This window comes from Crocodylus porosus, unplaced genomic scaffold (genome assembly GCF_001723895.1).
Source record: "Crocodylus porosus isolate Cpor-Errol unplaced genomic scaffold, CroPor_comp1, whole genome shotgun sequence".
NCBI classification, from domain to species: Eukaryota; Metazoa; Chordata; order Crocodylia; family Crocodylidae; genus Crocodylus; species Crocodylus porosus.
This window is the reverse complement of record NW_017728931.1, coordinates 39,367,460-39,384,258: the sequence shown is the minus strand read 5'-3', so window position 1 is coordinate 39,384,258 and position 16,799 is coordinate 39,367,460. Positions and strand designations below refer to the sequence as shown.

The 16,799-nt window shown below is 42.5% G+C and overlaps 2 protein-coding genes across 3 annotated transcripts in view; both read left to right on the top strand.

Annotated features, from left to right (window-relative positions):
- Positions 1-7,076, top strand: part of FAM180A (family with sequence similarity 180 member A) — a 32,456-nt gene extending 25,380 nt beyond the window's left edge. Inside the window, exons 2-3 of the mRNA XM_019544658.1 lie at positions 4,782-4,882; positions 6,157-7,076. Coding sequence (XP_019400203.1) covers positions 4,782-4,882; positions 6,157-6,501 — 446 coding nt within the window. The 3' untranslated portion in view covers positions 6,502-7,076. The remainder of the gene's footprint in view (positions 1-4,781; positions 4,883-6,156) is intronic.
- A 7,652-nt stretch (positions 7,077-14,728) lies between these two features.
- The window catches only part of SLC13A4 (solute carrier family 13 member 4), a 41,803-nt gene continuing 39,732 nt past the window's right edge, over positions 14,729-16,799 (top strand). For both annotated transcript variants that reach the window (XM_019544652.1, XM_019544651.1), the window contains exon 1: positions 14,729-15,574. In XM_019544652.1, the coding sequence (XP_019400197.1) occupies positions 15,476-15,574 (99 nt within the window). In that variant the 5' untranslated portion in view covers positions 14,729-15,475. The remainder of the gene's footprint in view (positions 15,575-16,799) is intronic.

Genomic DNA, 16,799 nt, shown 5'->3' with positions numbered 1-16,799 from the left:
CAGAGCAAGACACTGCCATGTAGTTCCCAGCTCCTTGCATGCAGATGTGTGCCTAGGCCAGGCAACTGGGACTGTTGTCCCACAGGATTGGGTCCCTGAAGCCCTTGGAGTGGCAGGGGCCTGATCCTGTAGGACAATGGCCCTGGGTGGTATCTGTACCTGCCAATCAATTGGAATTAGTTGTGTCAGGACACATTCTAGCCCTGGACAGATGTGGGGGATGGGGATGGGTAGGGGGAGAGGAGAAGGGGAGGAAGAGAGAAGTCATGCAACTGTACCCCCTCTTTGATTCCTGGTCCAACCAAAGTTTGAATCAAGTTGCCTGCAGTAGCAGCAGCATTTCAATTTAGGCATCAGTGAGGGAGTCACTTGACTTCCTGGTTCACTGTAATCTACCTGATTCTTTATAAACAGCTCGTTCCACTAACAACACTTTTTAATGGTGTTGATGTTCCATTAATCAAGCTTTCCTTTTTCTGCAATTCTGGTATGAGCTACTCCCCTTAACGTAGCTCCTATATGACAGCCTGGAAGACTGTTTTGAACTGTAGACGAAAACCTCAACTTAGGTATGAAAATGTTAACTTTAGTGACTATCAGTTCCCCCTCCCCCCCACCCATGGAAATAACTTTCAGTGAAACATTGGATGCACTGTCAAGATGCTTAAGAAGGCTAGATTTTGTCTTATGAATCTGAAAGAGATGAACATTTAATTCTAATGACACAAGGATTAAAGAAGCAAACATTATTTTTTGCTTAATTTGTTGTGTTTTTATAAATAATATAAACTATAGCAAATTAGTGGACATTCCAATAAAACTATATTTGTTTTTGCTTCAATCTTAAACTGAATAATACAGCCCTAGCACATTAGGCCTCTAGCACATTGAAAACCTAGTTGCTTTTTACCTGGAGAAAGATATGTTGTGTTATATGTGATAATGCAACACACTACATGTACTCCCCTTTTCAAAATTCTAGATCTCCCCACCTTCTAGCCTATATTCCTCAATAGGTTAAATGCTCTGTTTATCCTCTCTGCTTTTCTAAAGTCACCTTTACTTCTCTAAGCAGTGGCCTCTCTCTCTATTTTTCCCTGTCCTTCATATTTAAATTACCTTATTCCTTTCTATTTAGTACCCCTGCAAGCACATTCATAGTATCTAACAAAGTAGGTTGCAGTCTATGAAAGTTTCTGCTTTTTTGAGTAAGTTAATCTAGAAGGTGCCACACTGTCCTGCCTTCTTCCTGATTTACAGTATTATTGTTATTTGTGACTGTTTTTTCCAGTTTGTTTAAAAAATGTGTTTCCAATTGTATTCTTTTTTACGCATTGTAACTAATCAATTAGTTTTTAAGTGGAGTTTTGCTAAATTCACAAAAGTTACAGAGGGATGCCTGGAGTGCAAAATGGTTGAGAACTAGGGATATGCAAAGTGGGCCCTATTCAATTCAGATTTGGCCTGAATCAGGGACAGTGTTTTGATTCATTGATTTGGATCACTGCCCCGATTAGATTTGGCTGAATCTGAATCTGAAGATTCAATGCTGATTCGGAGAATCAGCAATTCAGCCATAGACATAGCTTTAAATGCTTTTTTCTACATACCTCAAGGTACCAGACATGGCTCATGAATGCTGCGATGGTGGGGCAGATGCAGTGTCCCACTGAAGTGCGGGGGGGGGACCCTCCACATGCTCAGCGGCAAACCCAGGAGTGGACCAGAAGTACTTCCAGTCCACTTCTGGGTCCACCGGGGGGTGTGCAGGAGACTCCCCATGTCCCCCCAGCTCAGTGGTTGGCCACACGGGGACCCTGGGTGCCCACCCCAGACCCAGGAGGTACCAGTTGCTGAGGCAGAGGGTCATGAAGGGGCTCCCTGCGCACTCCCTGGTGGACACAAAAGTAGACCAAAAGTGCTTCTGGTCTACTTCTGGGTCTGCTGCTGAGTGTACTTCTGTGGGATGCTCCATGTGTGCCACCATTGCAACATTCACAAGCCACCTGCTACCTAACAGTAATGTAGAAAAAACATTTAAAGCTGTGTCTATGCCCAAATCTCTGAATCTTTCCAAATCTCTCTGAATTGATTCAGAGGATTCCGATCTGATTCGGAGAGATTAAAGGGTCCTTTGATTTGGTTTGGATTTGGAGAGTCAGCTATTGAATCGGGCCAAATCTCTGCCGAGTCAAATCAGGGACTGAAGCTTTGCACAGCCCTATTGAGAACCACTGCTGAAGACAAACAGGAAAACCAAGGCGTTTCAGGAAGTGTGTTGTCACTAATCCAGTAAGAGGCATTGAAGTCAATAGAAAACCAGTTTCATAACATTAAGATAGGGGGCCCTGTCCTTGAGGAAGTGATGTCTTCTGGGGAAGTTTTAAACCAAAAAAGCTGATTAGTCACAGTTAAGATTCCAATTTAAGAAGCTGTGTATTCAGCTTATGTAAATTCTCACCCAGCAAATTTGGTTGCTGGTATAATTCCTTACTTCCCACACCAAAAAGCTGCTATACAGTGTCAGTCTGAAATAGCTGCTGTATTTCTGTGGTAGATCAAGGATCTGTATAAATACGTAGTTAGTACACTACTTGAAAAGTTTTATGGAGACAAGGCACTATTATGGAGGCACATAAGAAACACTATAGTTAATTCTGTAGCCAGAATTTCAGTTTTCAACTCCACTCTACTTCTAATTCCAGGCAGTGATTTGTCTAAACCTGCATGAAATTAAAATAGACCAAGAGAATATGTTTTTCCTCTGAAAACTGGAAAACTAAAAGCCTACACATAATCCAAGCATACAGAATAATAAAAAGCCATGTGTTAAACACTGCGGTAGTGTCTTTAACTTGCACCATCTACCTGTTCTTCAACATAAGGAAGATGAACACAAAAATTTCCATCTGTGTACAGGTCTCTGTCCATTGGGCAGTTTCCACTGAAAGGGCATCTAAAAGTTAATAATGAACCTTCATCGTTAATTATGGACTGGATCTCAGCCAGCGGCTTAGCAATTACAATTTTAATTGCCCAGTGATAAAAGTTTTAATTACTAAGCAATTAGCTCTCAAAGTTTCAAGTACTATGCACTTTACTGCATTACGTAACTGCCAGGGGCAAAAGATGATGCAGCTAAGTGTGTTAGGGAAAAGCCCCAAACAAGAGGTGGGGGCCTGATAGAAGGGGAGGCAGCCAGGAAGTGGGTTTAGGCTCTCAGTTTTGGTGTTCAGGCCTCACACAGACTTACTATGATCCAAAATGGCAGGCTACCTCCCATAGAGGAGAATAGCTGGGAAGGTGTGGGGGCTGTCTGGAACCTGGACCAAGGGTGAGGGGTTTACTGGTGAGCCAGGATTCATATTGGACCAGCAAATGAGGTTTCATCCTATCATTTGTACTCTGGTTAGAGCTAGATATTTGCGATCTGGTTGGGGAATCAAGCATGAAAACGGTCAGAGCTGGCCAGGGAGCAGGGCCAAGCATCTATAAAAGCTATTATAGTCGCTCCAGGAAAATTTTGCATGCCCAGCAACTAAAGCTTTAAACAACACTCCAGCTTTCTCGAGGCAGTGTGCAAAGACTGTCCCTCAGATTCTTAGCCACGCTGCTTATCAACAATAAAAAGGGAATGCCAATGCAAAATACCAGACAAAAGAGCAGGACAAAAGCGACTGAATTTCCAAAAAGGATGGCTGTGAAACTCTGAAAACTAAACAACAGGCAAAAAAGGTGACCAGGTGATAACACCCCTCTTGAATGGTCTTACTCTTCCAGTTGCCAGGTTATTCTTTCTGCTGCATTTCTCTTCTCTGTTAGTGTCCTGATAATATTTCTTATATCCTGGTTTTATCTACCTATAGAGTTTTACACAGATCTTTATTATATCTTCTGCTTAGCTTAAGCTGAGTCATTTTTTTCCCCTCAAAGACTGAAGAAGAGTACTTGGTACCCAAAAGTTTGTCTATTTCCCTCCTAACCTCCCAACCATACATTTGATTCAATAAAAGATAGCACCCACAACAATCCTTGCCTCTTGCAATTTTTCCCAGACAGTTATGGCCACAACATCTCCTCATACAACCACACACATTTTGTTGCAATTTTATCAACCCAGTAGTTACGAAAGTAATTTAAAACTTTTCAAAAAAATAAAAATGACCAAAAGTTTAAAATTTTATTTAGAACTGTAGCATTCTGGATTTGGAGGCAATCAGAACTATAAAAAAATCTTTGTGACATTGTTCTCTTTTCATGGCTCATCCCCCCTCACTTGGGGTCTGGGCTCTGAAAAAATGATTTTTTTGTGGGGTCACACTCTCTGGATAGATTAATTTTAGATGCATCATAGACAAAATTGATTGCTTTCAGCAATGAGTGGATACTGACCATGGAGTATTGGTGTTTTATTTTTTTTCTTAAATCAAGAGTCAGAAAATTTGTGAATGACTAAATTTATGGGATTCTTATATTCAAAGCAATATGGTATGACATTATTTCCTTATATTGCACTATGAATACCAGGCATGGACAAGATCCCACTGCATTAGAGGCTATATGAAATGCAGGTTCCTGCCTCTAACAGCCTAGTCCAGGATGTCCAAGTAATTCATTCTCTGACCCAGTGTGAGACTGTTCTTTGCAACGTATTTTCTAGGTTTCATCCTGGGTACTTTTCTGAGACAGCCTGTACTTTGGTTATAGTGGATATTGAAAAAGCCTTGGTTCCCTCAGTGTACATCACTGAAATCTCTCTTTCCATTGTTTATTTTTTTCAGCTGTATTTTTCCCAGCTGCTCAGCGAATGAGGAGGTCGTCATCTGCCCTTACTAATCCAGTATTGCAGAACTCACTGGAAGATGTGGACTTGCTTTATGAGGTTCAGTATTTAGGAACAATGGCATATCCAGTCCCATAAAAGACTGGTGTTATTATTTCCATTCCATTTTATCTTCTTTATTTTTCCATATCCCTTTGCTTTACCTCTGTTGCCAACCATGCCATCTCTTACCTTTGTTATTCTACTACTGGATACCAAAAAGAGGACAAAAGGCATGTGTACGTCTTAATGTGTAAAATATACTTATCCCAAATTACAGATGCAAGAACATTCAGTAAATTAAAGCAGATCTAAGCATGTCTCAATTCAAAGAGAACTCCTGATTAAAAACACTAACATCATTGTTTAAGGAATTCTGACCTCACAGTGCTTAGATGCACCTAACTAATGGACTTGAGAATTGCATAAATGGGGATGCAATTGGATAAACATGAAAGTCAATACCCAGAACTAATGCCCTTTCATTGCAAACATCCTACTTCTACCCTCTGTCTTTTAGCCACTTGGTGCCATTTTGTTTTCTTGATTGCAGATCACACTAAATCAATCAAGCAAAATACCCAAGATACCAAACACCAAACACTGAAATTGAAAGCAAACAACCTGGGGTAGTAATGGGCAGTATTAATATTTCATTTCTATAGACTGGGGTCAAGTCCTGTGTTTAGGTCGCATTTGAAAATTATTGTATTTTTCACCTAGCATAGTTTAGAAAACATTCTGGTAAAGTTCAGCATGACGAGAAAAGACTGAATTGGAAAAGCAGAGGTTCCATTGGACAACATTTAAGGAGCCTTGGACAACTAGAGCAGTGGCATCAGAGTAACAACTTGTAAGGATGGTAGAGATGAACAGTTAATTGCAATAACAGCTCTGTGTGTGTCTGCATATGTGTGTATGCATGCATGCAAGCATACACCTGTGGGAGTGAAGACCATGAAACCAATAGCACAGTGTACAGCAGATGCACCCATAGGCTTAGTTGTTTCTGTGTTTAGTGAGGTGTGTAGACAGGATTAAAACAGCGGAGTCCAATTTTTAAGTACTCGTTTTACACAAAAGCATTCAAATACCACTGTAATGGGCATTGGGCACACAATAGGTGGATAACAGAATTAAGGCGCGCTGGTGGAATTTTAAAGGCAAATGTACCCAGAGAGTCTCTGCTCATCTCTGGCTTTAGCCAAAGTGGTTAGTACTTTGTCTACATGTTCTTTAAAAGAAAAGAAATAAAGACATATTATGAATCTGTATGTGTATGTAGCCCGTACCTTTTCTATTAGAGGATAAATACCTTTCTGATTTTGTACCAGTTTCTTTTAGCTCAGCTTAAAATTGACAAAGGTCTGAGAATCTCCATCAAAGACGAGGAGTTAGCTTCACTAAGGAAGGCTGCCGCATTTGACACTGTCTGCAATGACATTATCCCCAAGAGCCTCACAGAGATCCGCAGGCTGAGTGCCAAGCTGTCTAACTACCCGACGGTCCTCAAGAAAGAAGATTTTGAAAGGACAGTGTTGACCATGGTCTACACGGTTTATAGGGCAGCCCAATCCCGGGGGCACCAGAAGGATGCTTGGGCTGAATCTTTTGTCAGTCTCTACCAGGCCCTGAAGCATGACTTGATGTTCTCAGACAGCAAAAAGCCATCACAGTGAAGAACTTTATCCACCTGGAAAGCAACCAGCTCTGCTGATAAGGGACACCTAGCACGTCCACCACTGTATTCGTAAACAATTTAATAGCCTGCTTCGTTAAAAATTCTTTATTCTCTAGCTCCCCCTAGTGGGATCCACTTATAAAAATGCTAAAAAGGAGGAAAAAATGCCTTGTTTTCAGTCCCTGGAATCCATTATCATGCTGGCATGGAGGATAGTATAGAGTGCATATATGTGTAGATATATGCACTAAACAGCTGTACCTTCCCTTTATCCTTGGGATGCTGATATAATATAATATGTGCTACCTTCCTAGCTGGAAAAAAGATAGTTTAGCTGCTGTGTAATGAGATGTTAACAGCCAGAGAGAAATCCTTTATACAATAAAAAGGATTCATGAGAATTAGTTTGGAGATTGTTGCATAGAAGTAATTAAAATATTTTTGCAAATAAAACTGTCTGATTGGTTTCATAGTTTTTCCCAGCCTTTTGAATGGCTTGTGTATGTACATTTGGTTGAGCTAGTTTTTATTGTGTACAGTGTTTTCAGAAGGCAAATTGCATTGAGCAGACCACTTGTCCCCCACAATAAGTATTTGTGAGGGCACCCTCTCCAGAAAGGCTGCCCCTTGCCAGGCTAGAAAAGATCAATCTGTGATTTGCACATGACACTAAGCCTGCCACAAAACTCTCCATGGGCACGTGGATCTGTTCACACAGAATCAAATGCAGAATCAAGGATCAAATTAGTTTTGCTATTATGTGTTTTAGCTGGACCCTATCACTCCAAAGTTAGTAAATGAACTAAACCTAGCGTTCAGAGCATGTGTGAAAAGGTGAATAAAACCATATCTATAGTTGATTCATCTTTGCCTATAAATTAACAGTGTGTGTGTGTGTATGTGTGGTGTATATATGTCTGAACACACATGCAAGAGAGAAAGTACAATCCAGTGAGGAAACATCTATATAATTCTATGTGATTTAGGTGATTGAACAAAGAATCACACGGTGGATATTGAGAATGGTGAACAGAAGGCATTCACACCGACTTGCTAATAAACAAAACATAGTCTAAATATATTTACAGAAGCAATTTAATAAGCAACCACAAATTATGAACAGATCCATAAAAATCATGACCTTTTTACAGCAAGAAAGGAAAGGTCTCTATTAGTAAGTAAATTTGCAATGAATCTGTCCTAATGACAATGTCCTAAGTTTCAAAGCAGGATAAGCTAATCCCATTTCTCCATATCCCTTAGATATTTCAGTTATGTCCAATAAAGCAGTGTCTGCGTACTACCAAATACCTGTTACCCCTTTCATATTAGCACTTTTCTTTTAATTGTCCAATATTTTCAACTTATAATGGAAAAGAGGTCCAAACCAACACCCCAGAGGGAGGCAGGTGTGGTTGAACTCCTGGGTCCAGATTCAGAGCCACAATAACTTCTCTTTGCATTGTTCAGGCCCTACAAAGGGTACAGGCCCTAAAAACTCCCTAATGGTCATATTCCAAAGAGTGGGGCATTCCCCAGGCAGCACAAAACCAGCAAAGCAAGGCCACTCACTATCATCTCTGCAACCTCCATTGGAGGTATACGAGGAAAATAGGGATAAGGAAAGTGAATGTTTAGAGTGCTGACAGTTCCCAGCTGGTGTGTAGACCCTTAGGAGAGCATTGCTAGATGGTACATCTGCTAATAGCCCCATGGTCAGACTCTTGCCAAGTTGTAATTCATTAAAAATAGGAGTCTATATCAGATATCCTTAAAGTGTGTCATTATCATTGTGTGTATGTCCATATGGGTGTACAAAAACAAAATATTCATAAACAAGAACACCATCTTAGGAATCCTTTAAGGTTGGTCTTTACATACATACCTAACAGCAAGCCTCAGAACCAAAGAAATAAAAAATAAAGCCATGTAAAATTATAGGGCCTTAATCCCTGCACTTAGAAATTCATACCTTGGCACTAGCCATATATCCCAATATAATCCTAATGAACTCTGCCCCAGTAAAGATGTCAACCATCCAGGACTTCTTTTGCCAAACTCTTAGCACTACAAACAGACCAACAGATTTTCTGCATGTAATGCCTCTAGTACACAGTTCTAGAAAGGCACACTCCCACATTACACAATATTGATGGATTATTCTGTGTAAAAATTTTCAGCAGGAGTGGGAGGTGAGAGATAGACAAATACATCTCATGTCTTAAAAGCAAGCAGAGATCTTCTGTGTATATTTGTTTCTCTCATAAATACCATGCTCTGGAAATCACAAATTTGCTCCTAAGGGGTAATTGTCACTGAATGCTCACTTTGCTTTTATTCTGTGCCACTCTTCCACTCTATAGAGCAGTAGAGGCCAACCTTTTTGGGAGGTGTGCCACGAATTGATCCCATGTCCTCCCAAAGTGCTATCCCAATTCTTTTCCCCCATCTGATCTGCTGTTCTGCTTTTTGCTTTCTGGTCCAGTGTTCCCCACCTTATTTGCTGCCCTGCTCTCTGCCTCCGGCCCTGTGTTCTAGGGCTGTGGGAAGCTATGGGTGTTGATTCAATTTAGAGAAGATTCAGCCTGATTTGGTGGCCAAATTGCTGAATCCAAATAGAATTAAAACATCTGAATTGATTTGGAGCTCTCTGAATCTTTGCAAAGGATTTGGAGAGCTTCGATGATTCGGATAGTCCCTGGTGGCTACAGCAGGGAGCTGCAGCTGGACTCCATGCTGGTAAGTAGGAGGTGGGGTAGGGGGCCTGGAGGAGGGGGTTGGGACCATGGGGAGACCCCTGCCAGGCCCCATCCCCTGTTCTGCAGCCCCCCCCAACTCCCACCTGCTCCCCTAGCCCCCCCATGGCTGTCCTGCCCACCCTGGCTCCTGGCCCTTTAAAGAAAAGCCCCAACTCACCATGTGGTGCTGGGCAGAGGTGTGATCCCCACTGCCCCATGCTGCATGGGGGGCTCTGTATGAGCCTCCTGACCCTCCACACTCCCCCAGCCCTGCCACGGGTGCCTCGCCCTCTGCGGCTTCAACCCTTTAATAAAAAAAAACAGAGAAAAACCCCAGGACTCACCGGCAACTGCTGCAGCCTCAGGGATTTGGGAGGCCTGTACAGAGCCCCCCACATGACACGGGGCAGTAGGGAGCAGCGGGAATCACCCCGCACTGACAGGAACGGTGAGTATGGAGGGTTTTTGAGGAGTTGTTTTTTTCTTAAAGGACCAGAGCTGGGGTGGGCGGGGCAACCGTGGGGGGCGGGGGCTGTGGAGGGCTGGGTTTTCATGGCAGAGACCCCCACAAAGCATGGAGCAGCAGGGATTGCCCCTCGCCCAGCAGCACCCACTGAGTCAGGTCTTTTTTTCCCCAAGTGCCAGGATCTGGGGCAGGCAGGGCAGGCATTGCCAGGCTGAGGGGGAAGGGCCTGGCTGATTTGGAGATTCACCAGCAGCCAAATCTCTGAATCAGATTCAGCCAAATCGATTCAGGACTGTGCTTTGAATCACCAAATCGAATCACAGTCCCCCAAAGCAGCTGAATCAGAAGCGAATACTAGCCACTTCACACAGGCCTACTGTGTTCCCTCCTGATCTGTTTCTCTTCTTTCTGCTTCCTGCTTTACCTGCCATTGTGCCGCCCATCCCCTCCCTGATCTGCCATGTACCACACACAGAGGCTGCCTGTGTCACCTATAGTGCACATTCTGCAGGTTGGTCGTTCCTGCCCTAAAGGGCTAGGCTGGGCTCAGCACCAGCAGTTTGTTGGAAAGGACAAGCAGAGTAATTACAAGCTTCTTTAATAACCAGCAGTATTATGTATTTCAATACAGTAACAGCAACCAAGGGCTGAGGCAAGAAGATTTCAGTACAAAGACTTGCTCCCTTCCCTGCCCAGGATAGTACATCAAGGTAGATTTAACAGTGAGGCTTATGAGCCGCTCAGAAAATTTCTGTCCAAAACACAGCTTAGCCTGTCCTAGTATAACACATGGGGTACTGTACCTTTCAAAAAGGCTTGGTAAAACTTTAATTTCTCAGTGTAAAATGTAGTTTTTTCAAGTTCTTTTTGTAACATAATAGAAATATTACTATATTCCTTGGATTCCCTAAGTTTATTTAACATAGAATCCTAAAGGAAATGATAAAAATGCAGTGTATTTGGAATTACTTAGCTGTCTGGTGTATTTGTTAAAGAAAGCGAATCCATTGAAGACATGTAGCGGCTTGTTGTTACAATATGTTTTTATTTCAGCAGCTGATTGGCTATTTAATGATTCCTTTGGCACCTCAATATCCTCAGTCTTTTTAGCTCTGTGTGAAGCATAACCATCACATCTGGTCTGAAAAATGGACTTTTATTAGGCAGGAAATTCTGACACTGAACATTTGTTTTCAGCCTGGATTGGAACACAAGCCAAAATGCTTACATTTTTCAGAGAAAGGAAATTCCAAAAACACTCACTTTGAGGCCATGCTTAATCTCAATAAAATAAAATGCTTAATCTCAATAAAATCAAAACAGGGCAGTTCAATAGTATCAAACCGTGAATACATGTAATAGTAAACATTGTAGTAGGGACCAGCCAGGCCATGCACTTACTGGGGTGATGGCTGCCAGGATGCCCTGCAGTCCACAGGACTCCAGACCATCCCAATAGTAATCAGTGAGCCTGCAGGTAGGCAGTGTGCCCCACAGTGCACCTCCTCGCCAGGTGGGGCAGGCACATGGTGGATGATGTGCTCTCCATGTGCCCACCCTCCAGGCAAGACTGAGAGCCAGGAGCTGGGCTCCACCTGGCCTCAGAGCCCAGCCAGGAATGAGAAGAGGTGGCCAGCATACCTGCTGCCACCTAGGGCCCAGAGGCCACAGCTGTGGGTGATCATGAGCCTGACAAGGACTCTCAGCACCTGGTGGTGCAGGGCATGTGGTGGTATGCAGGGGTCCGGGTTGGCCCAAGCCAACCTGGAATTTCCCTTGTAGGGCAGCACCATCGTGAGAGAAGGGGAGGTGCTGGTGTAGGCACTGGCCCATGCTTCTTTCATCCACCAGAGCCAAGGACATCTTACCAGAGACCAGCTCTACCCCAGCCCCCACAGCAAGAACCTGACCACCCTGCAGACACTGGATGTCACGCACCCAAAAGGACCTCACAGGGGTTTGCAGTATCCGTAGCCACAAAATACCCGCAGGGTTTGGCTTGAAACAGGCCTGCCCTGTGAAATATGCTTGCAACTGGGGGGCAAATCCCAAAGAGCCTCAACCACCTGAAGAGAAGGCAGATGCACACTGCAAGGCTGAAGTGAGGCTCATAAGCAGAGACAGACATGACTATTTACATTATACTGATTTATTAATTTCTACATGGCCCAGGAGTTGTTAGCTGTAGACCCTTACCGGGGTCACAGAGCTTGGCCAGCTCATATCAGTCCAAGGGCACTTGGTTTTTCCTCTCCTGTCAGACCTTTTCTCTTAGCATGTTAAGACAGGCACCAAGGAAGGCCAGGCACGTATCCTGATCATCAGTGGAATACCCAAGTGGAAAGGGGTTGGGTGTAGAGGAGGCAGAGCCCCACAGAAGACTCCTGAACACTAAGACCTGCACCCATCTCAATGAACCCCATACAGTCAGATACCACCTCCTGGTATCTTTTACATAAACATCAAGTCATGGCAGGAAGGATATAATAATAAGGGGATGAAACACCCGCTGAGAGTGTAGCAGCCGGGCCCTGCCCCGGTGCAGCCCTTCAGCCCAGGTCCCACTATAATGTATATACAATATAGCGATATTACATAATACAAGTTAATATAGAAGTTCAAACACTGCTAACTGGAAGGATAACAGTAATACAAAACATTTATCTTATCAAACTGAAATATTGCAAAATGAACATGAAATATTTTGGCAAACAAAATAATGAGAAAATTGAAGTCACCGTTCTATTAAAAATTGCCAAACCAGTGCTTTCCTGCAAACTTCCAATTTTATTTTTTTGATGAAAATTCCTGGAGGTGTTTCTCCTCATACTAGGAGTGGCCAAGCGATGGCTTACACTAGTTTTCAGGAAACTGAAATGCTTTGCCAAAAAAATGATGCATGAAGTCTGTTGGACTAATATCTTCTTAGTTCAGCACAATGTGTGTTGTTCTTACAGTGCTCTGTCTGGGCGAATCACAGGTATGCTCCCACTCTAGCAGAACAAAAAACATTGGGAAAATATATCTAATAGGGCAGGAATTTGGTGGGAAGGATACATAGGGTAGAACCCCCTGCCCCACCCCTTGGGGTAATTAGCTTTTCCACAAGTAGAGGATACAGAATACACAGGGCAGATGAGAATTGGAGGAAGCAAACTTTCACTTTTTTCCAAGAGGAAGAACAGTTAAGATTCAAATATGAGTTTCCCCATTTTATATCACTGAGAAGTGAGAAAGGGGCAAAGGGTTCAGTATGATAGAGCTGATTCTAGACAGATGTCCCTGCTGTGCATAGCCTTCCTCTCCCAGGCTACTTGTACACATAAATGAAGGGTGCATCTACAAGTGTAATTAGCATACAGCAGTAAACTCTGGCACAGTTCATGCCAGAATCAGCTACTCATGACTGCAACTGAAGACCGGTGACTTCATTTTTCTATTCCTTATCACATGGGCTACGGCATAAAGAAGGTGAAAGTTTCAGACCATGATCTGCAGTCACTGTTACAGGTGCTAAAGTTCCTTCTTTGCACCCAGAATGTTCCCCTTATGGCTCTGTTCTCCTCTGTCCTGAAATGTGTGTGACCATGTTCCATCTTTGATAAATGGTTGGAAAGCCTTGCTATGATAGACTGGTGGTCTTTTATCTCCACTTTTCACTCCACAGTCCTATATGTCCCATGGAAGTGCAAACAAGAAAGTGGAGACTCTCACCCCATGTCTTTTGTCTTTTCAGCTTCCCAGCTCTACAATGTGGGGACAATAGTGGGTAATAATGACAACTAAAAAGAGTACAAGGAAGGTCTTAATTTCTTCCACCATTCTGTTCAGTATCCCTCCATTGTCCCTAGCCTTCCTTCATTACCCTGGTCAGTCAGCTTGTGCGTAATCATGGAGCCATGTGATAGTGTCCTCAGTGGGCATGTGCAGTTTCTGTAGTCTGCCACTGAGCTTAGTCTGCAGGTAGTTATTGACAATATATGACATGGTGTGTGTTTTGCCATAGCTACAGTCTGGGTTGCCATGAAGACCCCAACAGTGGAGGTTGGTTGCACCCAGATCTAAGCAGCACAGAGACTTCATTACCCCATCTCTCGTTGTTACTACCCATCTCTGCATTCTTCAGATCTAATTCTCTTACTTAGGAGGATCAGACATCTGTGATATAGGGCTTAAACTACAGGCACTGTATTTTCAAGCCTCCTTTTGCTGACTAGTGACCATGAGGAAATCCAGAGGAATCATAAGATGTGTCTGTCATCTGGGAAGCATTTTTTGGCCAGCAGCTCACCCCACACCTTGAACCTGCAGCCCTCAATAGAGATGCTGCACTGCTCTTCTACTTGGCCTGTACAGCTCAGTTTTTCTACAGGCTGCCAGCAGGCCTGACCTTGGGTAGGTTTGGTAGAAATGAGGTTGGATAACTTAAGTCTGTTTTGGAACTGGGCCTTCATATGTGTGGCTTCTCACAACATGCAACACACTAGATATGGGTGCCCTGCAATCTGTGGATACACCAGACCAGTAGATTAAATATGTTCCTGAAGCCTTCAGTACTGTCAGTCAACTCCACATTAATCATATCAAGATCAATGTTATCATTGCTACAGGCCATGCTGTTTTACTTAATCCAGCAGAAGCCTATGCTTGGGGAGTCTGAATTCCACTGCCCAACTGCTGTTGGTGTATACATAGGCAAAGAGCAGAGCACATCCCTGATGAATTATTAGTCTTCCTGGAATGAAGCCATCGGGATCATGAAAGAGAAAGTATATTTTAGAGAAAAACAATGGTTGTTTATTTATCAACAGCTCCCAGGCCTTGAAATAATAACACTAAAAGCCAGCTAGAAAAGGCTTTCTTTTGGGAGAGAAGGTTGTTTATTTTCTCTAACTTCCTGATTGGCTCTTAGAGAAGGGGGTGGAGCTTCCACCATTTTCCATCTTTCCCATTGGTGAATTGTAGTTGGACAAAGCTTTTTAATAAGTTTTTATCTTAAGACTGAGGATAATCTTTGCTCTGTGGATTCCAGGCTGAGGATATGTAGGGGAAAGGTAAACTTAAAGCAGAAAAGAGAGGATTAGAATCTTATAGGGAAGAAATCTGAATAGAGCACAAGGCAGAGGGCTAGAAGAGGAGGCAATCTTAAAAAAAACCAAAAATCCACCCCCAAAAAGCCCACCCCTGCACATTTCCTTAAGTGCTTTAAGCTGTAAATCGTTTATATTAACAATTTTCCAGACATAAAGAAATCTGAGTTGGGAGAATCAGACTGCAATATTAGCAAGCCAGGAAGAAGAGACTGTGGGTGACTATAAGGACATCAGGCTTGGTTTACTAAAACAGGACTGACATCACTGCAAACCAAATGATGGAAGGAAAAGAGACTTTAAAAAACAGGGATGAGAAGTCAATACTGCAACTTCCCTGATTCTAAGTAAAAAGACCATTACCAACAAGACCACTATGCTCCAACTTGCAAACCCCTGCAGATTACAGCACAATAATCATAAGGACGTACTTGTAAGCCCTACATAAACCCAAGTAAAAAAAGCAGCAAAGTTGATAGGATTTAATTTTAAAAAGATTAAAGAACAAATAAATTAACAAAGACATTGTAAGTGGGTGTTGGGGGAAAAGACCCAGTGCAGACAGAGCCCTGTTAGAAAAATTAGGGCAAAATTGAAGAAGGATCCAGTGCTGAAATAGAAGCCTCAGTGGAAAAAGAAGACAAACCAAGGAAAAGAGTGCCCGGGAAGTGAAACAGTATGGCAGTCATGAAGGAGCTTCTCAGGGCCAGAAACCTGCTGTTGGTTGTCCTTATTCCACTTCTGCTGCTTCCTTTGCCACTCCTATATCCCAGCAGTGTAAGTATCTTATTGCTTTCTTATTAAGGCTTGTGTGCACTGGTGGGTTAGTGTAGCGGTATCCCAGACAGGGACTAGATAGTAGTTGTTTTTGTAGGAACTGATACTTCTTAAAGAACTAACAGTACAATTTATTTAGAAGCATTCATGATAATCTCCACAGCAACCAAGCATATTATTATGAGCAGTGTACTCAGCAAAGAAGCTGAAAAAGTTACATTTTTAAAAGACTGCATTTTTAAAAGAAGGGGCGGGGGGCTATAGATTCTATTTGCCAGCTAAGTTGGATTAACTCTAAAGACAAATCTTTAAAAAAATTACATGAAGTATTATAAAGCTTTATAATGAGCTGTCATACAGGGAGTTTGGAGACAGACTGGGTTCGTAATTTTACAGGGAAAGTGCGGTAAAGATTGAAGCTAGGATTTAGGGATGGAAAAGTATGTTCATATGGAGATTTTCCATTATATATCAGACCTGGATCTTTCTGGTACACTGCTGTATTTCTGGAACTAACTAATAGTCGGTGGTTCAGAGAAAGGCATGGCAGCACAAAACAAAGGAAAAGAAAAGTATTGTCATTAATTCACGTAACTCCTCTCTTCCTATGTTTGCCTATTTATGAAATGAACAATAATAATGCTTTCATCCCTTCCAGGGATACTGAAGCATAATTTGTTACTGTTTTGAGGTATGCAAAATTCTACAGCAGTGAGTTCAGGGGCGATTATTTACATATGAATATTTACTTAGGCAGGGGCACAGTGCTATACATGGGGATAAAAATACCTTCCTAAACCCTGTACATGGTCAACTCACCTCCATCCTGAAGCTGGAGCATTTTAGGCATAAATACAGATGTTATTACTAGTTATAACAACTAGTTAAATCATCCTGAACTGTTTAAAGTCTAGTCAGAGAGTTTGATGGGCTAGAAAGGCAGGATTCACAGACCTGGGATATTCCAACATTAGCAAGCCCAAAGCAGTTTTTATTGCTCTTCACTTCATAGAAAAGTAGAAGGCATGTGTTACCATGCTTTTTCAGTGTGTTTGAGTCTCATACAAATCCCAGGAGAGAAATAGTGAGTTGATCAATATGGTCAGAAAGTCTAAGCCTATGCTGATTTGTCTGTATCTCGCCTCAAGCTGCAGTTCTCACAGATTTATTTGCCCTGCCTTCTTTCTAGAGAATTACAGTTGTGTCATTTTACCGGCATTCATCT